General features: G+C 36.3%; 2 protein-coding genes across 4 annotated transcripts in view; both read right to left on the bottom strand.

Annotated features, from left to right (window-relative positions):
• LOC125858144 (pentatricopeptide repeat-containing protein At1g74850, chloroplastic) overlaps positions 1-2,932 on the bottom strand; it is a 4,471-nt gene extending 1,539 nt beyond the window's left edge. The window contains exons 1-2 of the mRNA XM_049537834.1: positions 996-2,932; positions 62-376 (exon numbers count right to left, since the gene is read on the bottom strand). Coding sequence (XP_049393791.1) covers positions 62-376; positions 996-2,815 — 2,135 coding nt within the window. The 5' untranslated portion in view covers positions 2,816-2,932. The remainder of the gene's footprint in view (positions 1-61; positions 377-995) is intronic.
• A 541-nt stretch (positions 2,933-3,473) lies between these two features.
• On the bottom strand, positions 3,474-15,135 carry LOC125859380 (uncharacterized). 3 transcript variants are annotated; one of them, XM_049539118.1, is made up of 16 exons: positions 14,857-15,135; positions 13,686-14,134; positions 13,504-13,589; positions 11,616-11,770; positions 11,305-11,369; positions 10,977-11,171; positions 10,781-10,835; positions 9,183-9,398; positions 8,578-8,690; positions 8,090-8,279; positions 7,874-7,933; positions 7,538-7,792; positions 6,726-6,984; positions 6,444-6,649; positions 5,970-6,020; positions 3,474-4,162 (listed from the first exon to the last, which is right to left on the bottom strand). In XM_049539118.1, the coding sequence occupies exons 2-16, from the start codon at positions 13,946-13,948 to the stop codon at positions 3,872-3,874; spliced, it is 2,460 nt and encodes an 819-aa protein (XP_049395075.1). In that variant the 5' UTR covers positions 13,949-14,134; positions 14,857-15,135; the 3' UTR covers positions 3,474-3,871. The 3 variants fall into 3 exon arrangements, with proteins under 3 accessions (XP_049395075.1, XP_049395076.1, XP_049395077.1); XM_049539119.1 differs by having other exon boundaries at positions 14,905-15,096; XM_049539120.1 differs by lacking the exons at positions 13,686-14,134; positions 14,857-15,135 and having other exon boundaries at positions 11,616-11,819; positions 13,504-13,577.
• Between the last annotated feature and the right edge of the window lie 560 nt (positions 15,136-15,695).

Genomic DNA, 15,695 nt, shown 5'->3' with positions numbered 1-15,695 from the left:
GGGGGGGGGGGGGGGGGACAGTCAATTGTAGTGCTGCTATAACCCTAAGAAGAACGATTACCTATGAACATCCACAGACCACACAAGTTTGTTTCTTCGAAACAGTTCAGGGAATAGCCCCCTTTTTGTTGCTTCATTCAGCACTCTTGCAGCCCTTTCTTTCTGGCCTAACCACCAAAGTGCTTCTATAAGAGTGTTGTAGAACCTCATGCTCAAACCACATCCTTCTGACTTGAGTTTGTCAAAGACATATTCAACCATCTGCCAATTATTTTCATCATCAAAATCTCCGTGAATCATTCGGCCAATAATTTGGTGCATATCGGAAGTCTTGTTTGTCATCACGTCATTCAATAATTCACGGGCCATATCCCACCTAATAGAAGAATTTTAAGACAGCATATAAGAACATTGGAAGAAAAAGGAATCTTCTTTGTTACACCAGTCATGCACAAATTCACAAGAATGCATCCACCAACTTTAAGAGCATCCAAACATCAACTACCAAATTAGACTAGAACCTGCTCAATTACATGGCATAATGTATGGTAGAAGCCAACAAATAAAGTTTCTCCAAATATTGAGCAATGCAAGGAAGTACAAAATGCACAAATCCTGAGGCAGTATAAAAAAACAGTTAAAAGAAGAAACACTATGAAATTTATGGAAAAGAAGTTGGATTCCTCAATCAGGTAATAGACTAGTTCCGTCAGTGCACACAACTAAGAAATCAGTTCAACTCCTGTGCATTTGCAAATTGTAGAAATTGAGTATTTCCACCTAATACCTTAAGAAGTACAGTCATAAAAGAAGCTATAGCACATGTTACCATTCTCAAAAAAAAAAAAAAGAGGCTATATCCCAGAAAATTGAAAGACAGCATAAAAATGAGTTTTTCCATTTATCTAAACCATTTCTAGGCACCAATATGATTAATAGAATAATATCAAGTTTTAAAATGTGAAGAATCAGCTGATAGGAAATTAAAGTCCAACCTCTCACTTTTTGAGTAAATTGCCAGCATCATACAGCAGCAAATGATGCTAGGCTGAATGCCCAGTGATTTAATTTCCTGAAACTGCTCCTCACTTTCGTCAACTAGGCCTGCAAAGCAATAAACACTCAAAACTGCCTCAAGCGTTCGCTCATCTGGATCACATCTTGCCTTTTCCATCTCAACATAAGCTTTTATAGCTTCTTCGAACTGACCTCCCTGTCTATAACCTTCAATCAAACCATTAAAAGAGTCCCTATTCCGGGGAACTCCAACCTCACCCATTCTAAACCATATTGCTTCAGATTCTTTGTAAAGTCCCCCTTTAGCAAATGTATGGATCAGAGAATTGAAAGTCTCCACCATTGGCCTGCTTCCTACCTCATTCATCGTATTAAAGGCGACAACTGCTTCCTCATACAGCGCCGCCTGTCCATAAGCTTCAATTACAGCAGTATACACTTTAGAGCTAGGCACCAGGCCTTGTCCATTCATATGTAGCAGAATCCTCTTTGCATCTTCGTGAAGCCCTCCCTTTCCACAGGCATATATCAACCCTTCATAAGTCTCCATATTTGGTTCTACCTTCTCTTCAACCATATCATGGAACAATGTTACCACCTCCTTAAAGTAACCACCTTCACCAAAGACCTGAATGAGAATATTGTATGTATCCGCATCTGGCTCTGTATTACTCGTTTTCATCTCAAGGAAAAGCTCCCTAACCTGATCATATCTCCCATTTTTCCCATATAAATTCAACAGAATACTATAAGTCTCTGCATTAGCCACACATCCAGCTGCCTGCATTTGCCTAAATACATCCATAGCCTCTTTCATAGACCCCAAATGTGCATAAGCCTCCAATAAGACATTATACGAGGTAACCTCGGGCGATGTACCTCCAGCCTCCATTTCCATGAGCAATTCTGAGACCTTTTCCAATTTCCCCAGTTTCCCAAAAGTCTCCACCAAATAACTGTATGTAGTTACATCAGGCAAAACCCCAGCCTCGTTCATCGTCCTAAAAACCATCTCTGCCTCATCTTCTAATTCTCTACTTGAACAAGCACTAAGCAAAGTATTGTACGTAACTAAATCCGGTTGAATACCCTCATGTCGCATTTCAGCAAATAGACCTAATAAACCCTCCCATTCATACCCACCTCGAGCACAAGAGTTAATAACTGTATTATAAGTCAAAATACTAGGAACTATATTTTCTTGTTTCATTTTTTCAAGGAGTTGAAGAGAAGTTTCGTATTGCCCATTGCGGCCATAAGCATTAATAATAGCAGTGTAAGAGAATACCGTTCGTGCCACACTATGAGTAGACATTTCATCAAATATCTCAAAGGCTTTATCAAGAAGGCCCTCACGGCCTAAAATTCCAATCATTAGTGTGTAAATATGTTCATTAGGCTTACACCATATCTGGCGCTGCATATACTTGAAGAGGCGAAGGGAACGCTGCCAGTCCCCACGGGCAGCAAATTCCTTGAACACTAGGGAGAAGTCAGAGAGAGAAAGCTTGTTTTTGAAAGTATCCAAGCACCGGGCAATACTACCACGTGGCGGAAGGCTTGAAAGCTTGTTGATTAGGGTTTCAACGTCATAGCTGTACTTTCCTTTCTCAACTGTAACCGTTGGGTTACCTAAGATAAGATCTTTCGGCTTGGCTCTAACGGCTACCGTTAGCAGAAGGCGTCGGTGAAATCCGGGGAGCTTGTAGTAGTTTGGGATTTTGGCCGGAAATAGGAAACGATGAGAGGGAGGTACTGGGGTAAGGACTTGGGAGAAAGTATTGTATGAAAGGGACATATTTGGTCAATCTCACATGTGTCGCCCCTATATCACTGAACAAATAAACCGGCGCCGGAATGGAGAGCGGTGAAGTGGCGGAGCACGGTGGAGCTCAGAGTAATGGCAGAAGAAGGAGCTCAGGTTTAAGCTTTAAGCTGGGGTTATACAAGGAGAAGAAGAAGAAGAAGGACACGTGGATAATGGACGCTATGGATAATAATGAAAAAAAATACGTAAAATAAAATAACTGTAATATTTATTATTTTCCTTTTTTTCTTCTTTTTAATTTAACTCGCATTTTGGGTGGGCTAAATATTTTACCCGGGAAAACAAGAAGAAAAAAAAGTTCTAAAATTTAGTTTCTTCATAATAAATTGAAATCTCTAATAAATTATTCAAATATTTCTTCATAAAAAACACATAGTTTCTTCAAACACTTGTACAATTATATATCTATTTTCTTATAATCATGTGTCGAATGTCTTTCTTTTGAGCCGAGAGTCTATCAACAATCTAACGAAAATAACTTGTACATTAACCCGAGGGATTAGACTGGACGTGTTGTTGTGTGTGTGTTTGCAACTCCCCCCATAACTACTCTACTTTCTCCTCTCTTTTTCTTCTTTTGCTGTGAATGAAAAAACTGGAAAATGTAACTTGACTTTGACAACATGAGTTCCCCATAAGAATATAATTTGATAATATTAAAAACAACTTGTCTAACTTGCTACAATTGATTTTTGTTAGACCTGATGATTCTATTACTGCACAACATATTGATGCTAGGAATTCCAAGTCCAAAAATATTGTGATCGCCACTAAACGTAGATTAGTCGTTAAGCTTTCCTGCATTTGCTACCATTGTAACAGTGCTATAGAGTTATATAACTGAGCAGCTTCACCAAAATCACCTTGCAGCGAATGACTTACCACAGCATTCCATATTCATGGTTATGAGTGTGTCGAGGCCCTGGACATCCTAGAGCCATAACCATTTTTTGAGGTTCAGGTTACATGGTAGGCAGGCTCCAGGAGATGGGAGTTCAGTTGTGATGAAATTGACCAGCCCACAAGTCATGTAAACAACTCAGGAAATGACCACATTACGAACTTGGCAAAAGTGTCAGACTCCAAGAACTCTATATGAGCAGCCCTTCCAATGATCGTATTCAAGTTCCTTCCTTGCAATGTTGTGTCAAAGTTGACATCACACCTCATGAATACTCGATGCTCGGATGACTGAGCACGTATCTGGTCCAAGCATTCATTCAGCATCTCCAGAAATACTTTGCCCTTTTTTGAGCTGTCCCCTGAAGATGCTTGACACATCTCAATTCTTGCAGAATGATATGGAACATAACCATCCTGAAAAGACAGAATCAGCCATCATGCAATAAGATTGGAAAAAAAAAAAAAGGGCAGGGATGATAAGAAATACAATAATCTCAAAGAACTGCATGTCCCATTTGAGACAGTTCGTTCAAGCAGTGCAATGGTAACACCAGTTCTATTGACCAAACAGATACACCTTAGAATCACTAAATATGCTTCATTTACAATGTTTTTCTCGATTAGTTTTTCACGAGCAAAGTACACTTAACGGTGGCATGGACGACAACTACACATTAAAATATTCACTTTTCAGGACGAATGAGAAGGTACAAGTCTCAGTGAAAAGAGACTATGCAACATAGCCTAATTAAAACAAACAGTTGAGACTAGCAACATGCAAAACATGCTCCGAATAACGTACCACATAAGAAGCTCAGGGAGATGGTAACAAAAATGTGGAATTACAAGATTGGTGATTAAAATTGCAACTAGAAAAGTGGTTAGCATTAACGAGTTAACGACTTATGGCATAGAAATGTGCTTCTCTTTCTTTTTCAGTTAAAAGGTTTAACCAGACTGGAAGACATTAACACTAATACCCTGCATGCAAGATATTCCTTCCTATAGAACTAAGGGTTCTCAATACCAATGAGGGTTGTGAACTAAAATATTCAATGAACTATCTTAACTGCACATAAGGGGTTTCATGATACCACATTTTATGGTAAATACAGCGCATAAGATGACCTCACCAATAATACAAGAAATAGAACATAATGCCAAGCATTCATACAGCAGTGAGTTCACACAAAAATTATCTTTAGGGAAGTTACAAACTCTTCTAGGAATGAGAGGCAGTGAAGCCATATAGACGTATTGGGTGTTTCAAAGATTTCATTTTCATGTCTTGGTCCACCTAGAACCATATGAAGAAATGAAATAAAAGATAAAGCAGTTCTGGAAGTTATTCAAGTATGTACAAATCCAGGTCTTTAATAGTTTTATGCCATTCCAGGTCTCTTTTGTGTTCCAATCAATAGATCTTGTGATGTGTGTTTAATGCAGGTTTCCCTATATTATAGAAAGAATGAATGCACTTCATGACATTTCAGAAATTTATTCTCTGCACAAGATCTGCCATAAGAGCACAATACTCTTGGTTCAAGTCTAGAATGCCATACGAATGTAAGGGCCATGGATCATTTGAGCTTTCTATCTTAGTAACCAATAGATAAGATTTTTCACAGAAAATTATGTTTCACTTAGAAATTCCCAGTGCAATCCGAACACTATGTATGTTGCTTAAAAGACTCGACAAATGACTTTTACCGATCACAGCTGAAAAGAAACTCAACTTCTCTACCCCTTTAAAAAAAAATCTTTCTTTTGAGCCTGAAAATTATTGTTCAACATTACCCGACTAAAAAATTTCTTAGCACAATTCCTTTCCTTTTGCGGATGCCTAATACATTTACATTTTTCAAAATTAACCAAGAAATTTTCGAGCCTAATGGTGCACGTTTCAAAACTCGGTAGATAGCCTAATCACATCACGCGTTGCAGTCGTACCACTAAGCCAAATAGATTGAATATAATCCAAATTCCATACATTATAATTCTTTGATTGAAGAACATCAATTCCCATACAGAGATCACTTCTCAAACCAAATTGTCTCATGATAATACACTCAATTTCAGTTCTATTATATTCTAGACGACACGTATAAAATACTGAAGAGAAAAAAGATCCAATGAGTTTGTATTCTATAATCAGAAGGAACCATCGCGAGAAAGTAAAAAAAAAAAAAAAAGGAAGCCAGCAAAAGAATATGAATAATACCTGAGGTGAAGATAACAAAATAATATTCTTGAAATTCTCCAAGGACCTTTGCTGGAAAAGACGCAATTAGGAGTGTTAGTACTCTTGCTAATAATCACAGCTCCTGTTACATTATTTTTTTTAGATTGATAAGAGCCTAGTACTGAATATTTGAAATATCTTTTCGAGCTACCAAATTTAAAAGAACCAATAACAAAAATAATTTTGGGATGGAGGTGTAGTTTTTTTTTGCTTTTGATAGAGGCATAGTTAATTGATTGAATAAGAAAGATAACCACAAGCACATCATAATAACGGAAAGTAGATATTCCATCTGGAATTCATGACTAAGACTGATCAATCTTCTTCCCACCCTTAACTAGCCATGAATTCCAACAAAAAAAAAAATTCAAAAGAAATGAATTGGTGAAGCAGTCATTTAGGCCACAGCACCAATACCTCAACAAAAATTAATACTGTTATACCATGTAGTACCTTGCAAAGTTTGTACAAGAATGTGTTCCGGAGATCGGGGTCATCTGTAAATGTAAGCTGATGTATGCATGGTGTGCCCTTGAGCTTCTTCAAGAGCCACAACCCAGAATTGAACAAAGAATTTGAACTGTACAGGTAACCTAAATGTGGACCAGATACAGAAACATACGTGTGAAGGAATCTGAGATATGGTTCCATGATGCTCTCTGCAAAGGAAGCACAAAGTCTAAGAAACTTTGAAAAGTTATTTGAAGAAAACAGATGAGATTACAGAGTACAAACCTGTTAAAGCTGTTCTTAATATGATGTTCCCAATGGAATGTCCAACAAAGCTTAGCTTAATAGTCTTCAAATTTCCAGATCTCGAGGCTTTGTCCATCTTCTTTTTTATGAAAGAAGTTACTTCTTGTGCCAGCCTTAAGCCCATTTCTCTAAAGTCTCCCGCTGTTTTTTCTTCATTAACTTCTGACATAAGAAACTCCATCTTGGGATCTATTAACAGCCACTGGTTTCGAACAAGGCGCAAGTCTAAATGATGTCCCTGCAATAAATGCTCTCATATTAGAGTTAGAAAGGATTATAAGCAAAATAATCAATAAAAACACTTCATCACACCACAGGTGCAGTACAAACATAATGAAGTGCATTCTGTGATCCTAGCAAACCCTGAAGTCCCTCATCCGTGTATCATGATAAAGACTGCATAGTAAAGATTTAGTATCAGAATGCCCTGTCTATCTGGCACAGTTTATTCAGCATGTCAACCCGTCCTCTTGCATTGCCATTCATGAGGACAGAGTCTAGTTACAAGAAGATTTCAAGAACAACAAGCGTCATGCTCGAATACAGGCATTTGGTTCGCGTAAACATCCAGAAGATAACTTAGCAGGGTATGTTGTTGTTGTACTTTGATCAAATTGTAACATAGAGTTGAATGAAAAAAACAATATTGAATAGACAAGTATGTTGGGTTTTAAGATGAGGAACTAGAGGTGCTTTCTGACAGAGGAAGACAATTACAAGGACGTATGCAGGAAACAAATAACAGGATTATTAATCTATTTGATGCTGAGGAATGAGGATGATAAAATTGCCTGGAATCCATGGACAAAAACCACAATCTTCAAAACACGGCCATTTTGACAAGGGGTTGTGCCATGAATCTTTTTTGTGCCTTTAGAATGTGTCTCAACTAGCAGGCTATTTACATCTTTTGGCTCCCGGTGGTTGAAGTATGAATTTCCACTTGTTGACCGCAAAGGTGCATTAACAACACGCTCTACAATTACAATTGGGATGCGTGATGGATCTCCAAATATAAACATGTCTTGGATAGATCGACTGTTGATCTGCAATGCATCAATTTTAATTCATCAATCCATCACAGTAAAGATAACTACACCGAGAATAATATGTTAGATTGTACTAACCCTCATTTGCGCAATACTTCTTCTGTGAAGATCAGCTCTCATAGCTGCAGTCTGTGCAGGCTGCACAGAGCAGAATGACAACTCAAGTTCAATACTACACTAAAATATATAGAATGATTCTCATCTTTAACAACTCAGACTTTGTCACACTACAGAGATAAAGTTCAAAAAGAAAAGACAATGATTATAGCAAATCAGAAGTGTAGATATGCTTACATCCTCCGATATCTTCCGCAGGACAGGTGCTCTCCCACGGGAACCATGGTAAGAAGAGCTATCAATGTCACTACTTATGTATTGGTGAGGCATTTCAACTTTAGAATGAACCATCCATATTGACCATTCAGCTCTTCGATCAATAGCCCATTGCTCACGCAGAAAATCCATAATTGATGTCTTATGAGTCCTAAAGGTAAATCAAGAACCAGTTTAAGATCCCAAGAAACAGCAGTACAGCACTAACCATAGATGACGAACCCTAGATACAAATTATATTTATGCGTGATCTTGTGCATGGATAGACTAATTGAGGTGCATAATGCATTGACTGGTACCTAAAGCATAAAATGAGGTAGTCGTCTTTCTTTTTCGGTGTACTAAATACATATTATTTACTCAAATGATGTACTAATCAGTAAAGTCTGAGGGGTAAAATAACATAAGCTCACTGACTACAAATAGTGCAAATGTAAAGGTAAACAAACCTGTGAAACCTCATAAACATACTCCATAAGTAAAAGACTTGGTCACCAAGGGAATGATACAACTGGAGTAATTCATCCTTGGATTGAGACTGGAGAACTCCATCTTCTAGTTTCTGATTAAGAATATAAAGAGTGAGAATTAATAAGGTATAGAAGGTGGTCCTTTGTCAGTCCCAACTCCCAAGTTAATATCTAACTTATTACATAGGAACATCCAAAAAGGATGGCACTTTGTGAAAAGGGAAGTTATAAATACAAACATACAACTAAATTCGAAGCAATGCACAGTCGAAGTGGGATATACAACTAAATTCGAAGCAACGCACAGTCAAAGTGGGATATTAAGTCTTACTTTTAGAAAGCAAAGTTGGATATTAAATTTTAAGATGCACCAAGATCAATATTAATGTAATGACAATCAGAAAAAGTTTCTGCAGTAAAAGAGGAAATACAAAAATACAACTGAATTCATAGCGCACAGTCAAAGTGGAATATTGAATCTATTTTTTTGGAAAGCAAACTTGGATATTAGATTTTGAGAGGCACCAAGATCAACATTAATGTAATGAAAATCAGAAAAAGTCTCAGCAGTATGAGGATAAGACCTTGGTGTCATTCAGTATCTTGCTTGGCACTTCTCTTGCAGCCTTATCATTCATCAAGTCTGTGGCTGCACTTGCAGAAAATTGGGACGCTTGTTTATCACCAAACTTGGAAGTAAAATCAGTAAAATCGATAGACTGATTTATAGCCTTGCTAATTTTTTCTAGCTCCTCGAGAAGTATGTCCCGTGCACTTGAAAGGGCTTTAATAAGCATTTCCTGATACAAGATATGATATGAAAATACTGGAGAAACGCATAATAAGAATGACAAGGCAAATGAATCTAAGATGTCACACATGCTCGAGAAAAGATATTCCCTCCATTTATGTGGCAAGGTTTGCATTGGTACAGAGTTTAAGAAAGAAAGGAAGACTTTTGAAACATGTGGTTATAAACATGCTATAACTTTTTTTTACTTGATAAAAAAAACATGTCATAACATTTGTGTAGCCAGAAAACTTTTAAACTCGTGATCTTAACATTCCATAATAATTGTGTGAAAGATGGGAAATTCAAGTTCGATTGTTTCCATAATATATAGAAAGTTGTCATTCTTTTTAGAAAGGATTAAAATGGAAATGTTGTCACATAAACTGAAACAGAGAGAGTGCATGATTCTGTCATGAATTTTTCCTCTTTGTATTAGGAAAACAAGCATATCAAACCATTTTATCTTTTAAAACAAATCGTTCTTTTTCATAATCAAAGAAATCCTAGAAATCCCCGAGGGCCGGTGGCCACAGTTCAAAACTCAATGGGTAATTGGTCCACTAAAGAATCTTAGTGTTGTTATTGAGTTCTTTAGTGATGCACCGCTGAAACATAAAGTCATTTAACTTTCAGTCCTTCAAATTTGATATGATACTAAACTTAATTCATATGTGAAAATCCTAGACTGATTTCTTTTCCTACAAACTTGTACTGCATCACCACATTTCTATACTTCTTTTTTTTTTTTTCAGTGGTGGCTGGGTCAGTTTACGTGCACCACGACATCGGGTATCTTCTACCTCCCTACCTCCTATCAGCATAGGTACCACAGGTACCAAATAACTCTTTCCATCAAGGCTTAAATAGATGGAAGCAAATCACCTAGTATTTTTTTTTTGCATCGTCAAGATTTGAACATGAGACCTCATGGTTCTTATCTTTCTTCATTGACCACCAGGACACACCCTAGGGTGCCCTTTATTTCTATTTTATCTTGAAATTATACCCATTGCCAGATGTGCCATCACTACTGTTGTGTATACTTACTGAAATTCATTGAAAAGCAAGAAGCATAAACAGCAGAATATTCAAGGAACCCATGAATATTTTCTGTTTGGATACCATGATTTCTTAATACAGTTCAAATGGAAAGCAGAATAATTGAAGAGTAAGCAAGAGACGGTCATACACTTGGAGAACACTAATAAATCATGATCCTTGACTCTTAAAAAGATCCATGATCATAAATCAATGAAGCAAATTACAAGATGATCCTCCTTACATTTCACCAACACACTGGTATATCTACCTTACTTAAAAAGTTAAACCGAATAAATTGTGAAAGACAGGTGAAGGAGTCAAAAATCTAAAGTCAGGAAGAGCACATACTTGTTTTCCCTGATTGTAATCTTCATTATCATTATCTTCATCCACACAAGGGTCACTGAAAAGGTCCATTGTAAATGTAGTTATTATTATCTTGTAATAATAAAATTAAGCAGCAGCCACATGAAACAGATACAACTCCGGTATGATCTCAATATATACTCAATTTAACAGTAAAGGATTGGAATCTTTGACAAACCTTGGTACCTTCTTTGAGGAAGTGTAGACACCACTTTTCAAAAGGCTGATGTGCACACTCACATCGACCAGTACTGCATGAAAAACATCAAAATGTACAGGACAATAAGAGTGCAACCCTAGAAGAGCTTTGGATGGAAGACGAAATTCATGGACTGCAGCAGGAGAAGCATCCAAGGAATCCTGTAGACTAGTCCTGCATTATACAGTTATTTATCAGGAATGCAAAGTATATTTGTATTTTTATGTTTATTAGAAATAACATTATTGTTTTGTGAATTATTTCTTGATGCAACTGCAGAAAAGCACAGTTCAAAAAATCAACTAACCCATTCTCCAATATAGGTGCATAGAAAAGCTCAAATTTCAGAATGACACCAGATGTCGATGGGCCCTGATAATTTTTACATATTAGTAGGTGAGATTAAGATATGGAAAGATATAACGGTTCCAGATAACCTATATGCCTGAAATGTTTGAACAATGTGGACACATACTTCAATTGAACCAACCGACCTTGTTGCTTCATTGTTATAACAAGAACAAAGCCCACATAGATACACCTTTGATGGGTGAATGTGGGGGGAGAAGGTGGGAGGGAAGAAATTTACAGATGGGGGCTAAGTTCAAGAGAGATCACCTCATGTTTGTTCAGAGATAAGTTGAAGGAGACCATCATGGAGAGAAGAATATCCTGCCTTGCATATTTGATTCGGAAAGGCTGTGTGGAGAAACTATGATCTGTATCATCAATTCTCCATACACCATATACATCTTCGGAACCCAAATCAGGAGCTGCAACCCAAACAAAGGTATTACTCACCAGACAACAGTTCTCCCATGACTGCAAAAGCTATATCATATTATCAATGGTATGCTTTATATGTGTGTGTTCATGAAAGGGCATATGCAAACATGTATTTCCGTTGCTTTTCTCTCTTCATCTAAGAATTAAGTAATTAACTATAATTGAGGACAAAAGGCCCTACCCATTCAAAACACAGGTCGTTACCCATCAAAAAGAAAGGAGAAAGAACGAAAAGGATAAAATAACCTGGTTTATTCTAACTCATTTTCCTCCCTTCTCAAATAAAGATCTCTTTTCAGAGAGCTCATCATCATTTCTCTTCTTCTTAAGAGAGTTGAAGACAAGATTACGACCATTAAGTGTTTACTTTACAAATGTCTAGTGAAAACAGCAAGAAGAAACAGATTAAAAAGATAAGTGCAAAAAATGTTAGTTAAGTTTTTCAAAACAGCAATCAATCATGAGTATATACATGAAATGCCAAAAAAAGTCACATTTAGTCCACTAACCTGATCAAATCTAAGAAATCTGTACTTATCCAGACAGCTCACAATAGGAACTCATTTAGCAGCACAGTGATTGACTTAAGGTTGGGCATATTCTAGGATGCTTAAATGCAGAATTATTTTGAAAATAATAATGACCATCAACTTTCAGAAAGAATGTCAATGTCACGAGAACGAAGAAACATATATAAGAGTCCAAGTATGAGAACAAGATCTAGGAGTGTCATCGAACAGGTTCATTAATTATTGTCTCTAGAACCTTGTAAAGGACTATAGAGGTTAGACTAACAATTAAACGAACTTTCTTGACAGTAGAGAAAGTTAATTATTCATGCCTTTGCTACCTTACGTACACATGCTTAAAAAGGATGTATCAATTTTTGTGAAGTTAAAAAGGATAGATAAATCATAACCATGACAGCCATCATTATATTCATTACTGAAAGGGAACAGAGAGTTCTGATTTCTCCAAAAGGAGAATGGGCTTGCGCGTATTATCTTGGTGGATTGAAATATTCATTTTTTGAGAATCATATTCAATTATGATAGACTAGTGCACTATACAACCTATGACCTCAATCTTCCTTTTAATTAGTTTTTGCAGTATTTTTTTTGTTTGATTAGGTAAGTGGTATTAATAACAGCGTCAAGAAGATGCAGAATTACAAGATATGGCATTTGAGCTTACAAAAAAATCCCTGGCAAACTATACAAACTATCTAAGCCAGAACAGAACTAGTGAGTCAGTAAAATCCTGAAGTTGTTCTGCATTAACAGCATACAAGTTGGACCAACTAAACAAATTTGCAATGCACCTAGCCTTCAAAATGCCTAAAGCAGTTGACTCTCCATCAAAACATCTCTTGTTCCTCTACGATTATATCCTCTGAAACAATGTGCAATGACCAAAACTGCTTTCTACGATTGTAAATTTTGTTCTCAGCAATGAAGCAATAAAATAAAAATCAAATGCACATAACATCAGAAAGATATCATAGTGCATAAAACTACCACATCAGTTTCTCATCTTGCATAGCTTATTCATAGTATGGGACTTTAAGAATTTCAGAATATTGACTCCTCCACTTTTTCCTCAAAGATGATATTTTTCTCACTTCTACATCCCACTATACTTGACTGCAATATTCGAAGGTACCCTTCTTTTAGAAGCCAGCTGTATGCTTTGACCGTTTCGCCATATTCTAGAAATTTACCTTCATATTGGATGACTCTGGATGGAGTTCCTAATACCCCATTATCGCCATTTTCCCATCTCATTGTAATCTTAATCTGGTACCATCTACATATTTGGCAAAAATTGTAAGGAAACAGAAGTACAATAGTCAAATTACCAAAGGAGTAAGATAAAGAACTATGAAACATGATGCCCACATACCCTTGCTGGAACAAATCAAGATTGTGAAACCGGTGAATGTAGATGGAAATCTCATGCACAGCCTCCAACATTGGTTGTTTAGGCTTTCTATGCTCAGACTTTGACTCGTAATAGGACTTGAGTAGTTGCAATTGTTGCTGCTTTGACAGTGGCGAAAGAGGCACAGGCCGCACATCAGCACTGTGCAGCCTCTTAGGGGTTACTGGTGTTCCTTTATTTAGACCAGTTATCATCCATCGAAGGCGCCGTAATATAATAGACATCTATTGAAATATCTAAAAATTTGCATCCCTCTAACTCCCTTCACCCAAGTATTAGCCCACTATATTTCCAATCAGAAACAAGATTATAACAAATGAAGATCTCAAAAAGCGACTCGTAAATTCGATTGTGGAAAAGCTAATCTTGCTCCAGTATTGTCTAGCAGCAAATATCTTCACAGCGGATCCCTGTGTATAGAAACATTATTTGTAAAAACTTAAAAACTCCTTCATCAAACCTAAAAACCTACTGGGTGAAAGTTTTGATAAGCAAACAGCAGGCTTTGATAAGAAAAATTAGCAGCAAGTTCGTACTATCCGACATCAGAGAATATAGAGTTTGCCATCTTAAAAACTTCAAAGTATTATAGGTCAGAGATCACAAAAGGTTAAAGCAAAGACATTTATTATGAGGCACATAGAAAAGTTAGAAAGCTATCCACATCTACAATCCCAAGATAATAAAAGCAAATAGAAGTGTACAACCACCATACATCAAATATTTACTGACAGGCACAGTTGTTATGCTGAAAAAAAATACAAAAATTGGACCTTGAACCTCACTAATGCAGAATACAAAATTTCTGAAAACCCCACTAAAACCCTTTGAAACTCATCTTATTCTGATGCAAAGTCTCTATCTTTGTACAAGAAACAAGAATGAGATTAGAAAGTAAGATAACTAGTTAACTAAAATCACTTTGATCAATCAACCAAGAAAAAAAAACAAGATTTCAACAACATAAGCCAAATCCAAAATACCCCTCCATTCAACTCAAAAAAAAAAAAAAAAAAAAAACTTTACAGGTTTTATTAGCAAAATCGAAAATACCGCAAAAAATCATTCGATGCAGAAGTTCGAATTAACTTAACAATGCGAATACAAAAAACAATAAAGAAGAAAAACCCACCTACAAGCACTGATCCAATTAACGTTTTGATAAACAAAGAAGAAACACCTAAAATGTAGTTTCTTGTTTCTTGTTTTCCTCTTTTTCTTTTCAGCAAACAAACGTGGAATAACTAAGTCAACGGTGCTCGAGCTGTAAAAAAGCTTGCAGCTTGTAATAAAATTAGTGACGGTGGGGCGCGGCGGAGGTGGTTGTTTACGGCGGCGATGGGTGTCCCCGGAGTCAGAAAGCGTGGAAAAAAGGAACAACAGATGTGAAGGAGAAACGTGTTTGGGGGACAAGAACTTCGTTTTTTCCTAAATATTGAACCTGAAAAACAGCTAATTCCCAATGACACCTGTAGATTTTAACAAATGACAGTATTACCCCTATTAAATGAGCTTAATTAGAAGTTATTTTGTTCCCGAATGAGTAATTTCACATATTTTTTCAATAATGCGTTTTAAGCAAAAGTTAAATATCTTAGCGGCGGAAAATCTGAACCCTCGAAATAGGAGCATTAAAGATTCACCATTAAACCACTTCATTAAAAACAGTAATTTTGTTTCTCGTGTTTTGTCTAGAGAATAACTTCATTAATGCTTATTAAATTTCAACACAAAATATATTCCTATAATGATGATATTGTAATGAATATATACCTCGCTCATATAAATTGTATATATATATTAATATGTTTAGAAACATGTATAAATAAATAAATTCATTTTTAGTGTTTAAAATGAATTAGAAGTGTAATCTTAATGCACAAGGGAAAAAAATCATGATTCTCATATTATATAAAAATGGAATTAGGCTACTTCAATTTTTATTAATTTTATTGTTTATAAATATGATGA

Source organism: Solanum stenotomum, chromosome 3, assembly GCF_019186545.1.
Source record: "Solanum stenotomum isolate F172 chromosome 3, ASM1918654v1, whole genome shotgun sequence".
Classification (NCBI taxonomy): domain Eukaryota; kingdom Viridiplantae; phylum Streptophyta; class Magnoliopsida; order Solanales; family Solanaceae; genus Solanum; species Solanum stenotomum.
The sequence above is the reverse complement of the archived record's forward strand: the minus strand, read 5'-3'. Positions and strand labels throughout refer to the sequence as shown.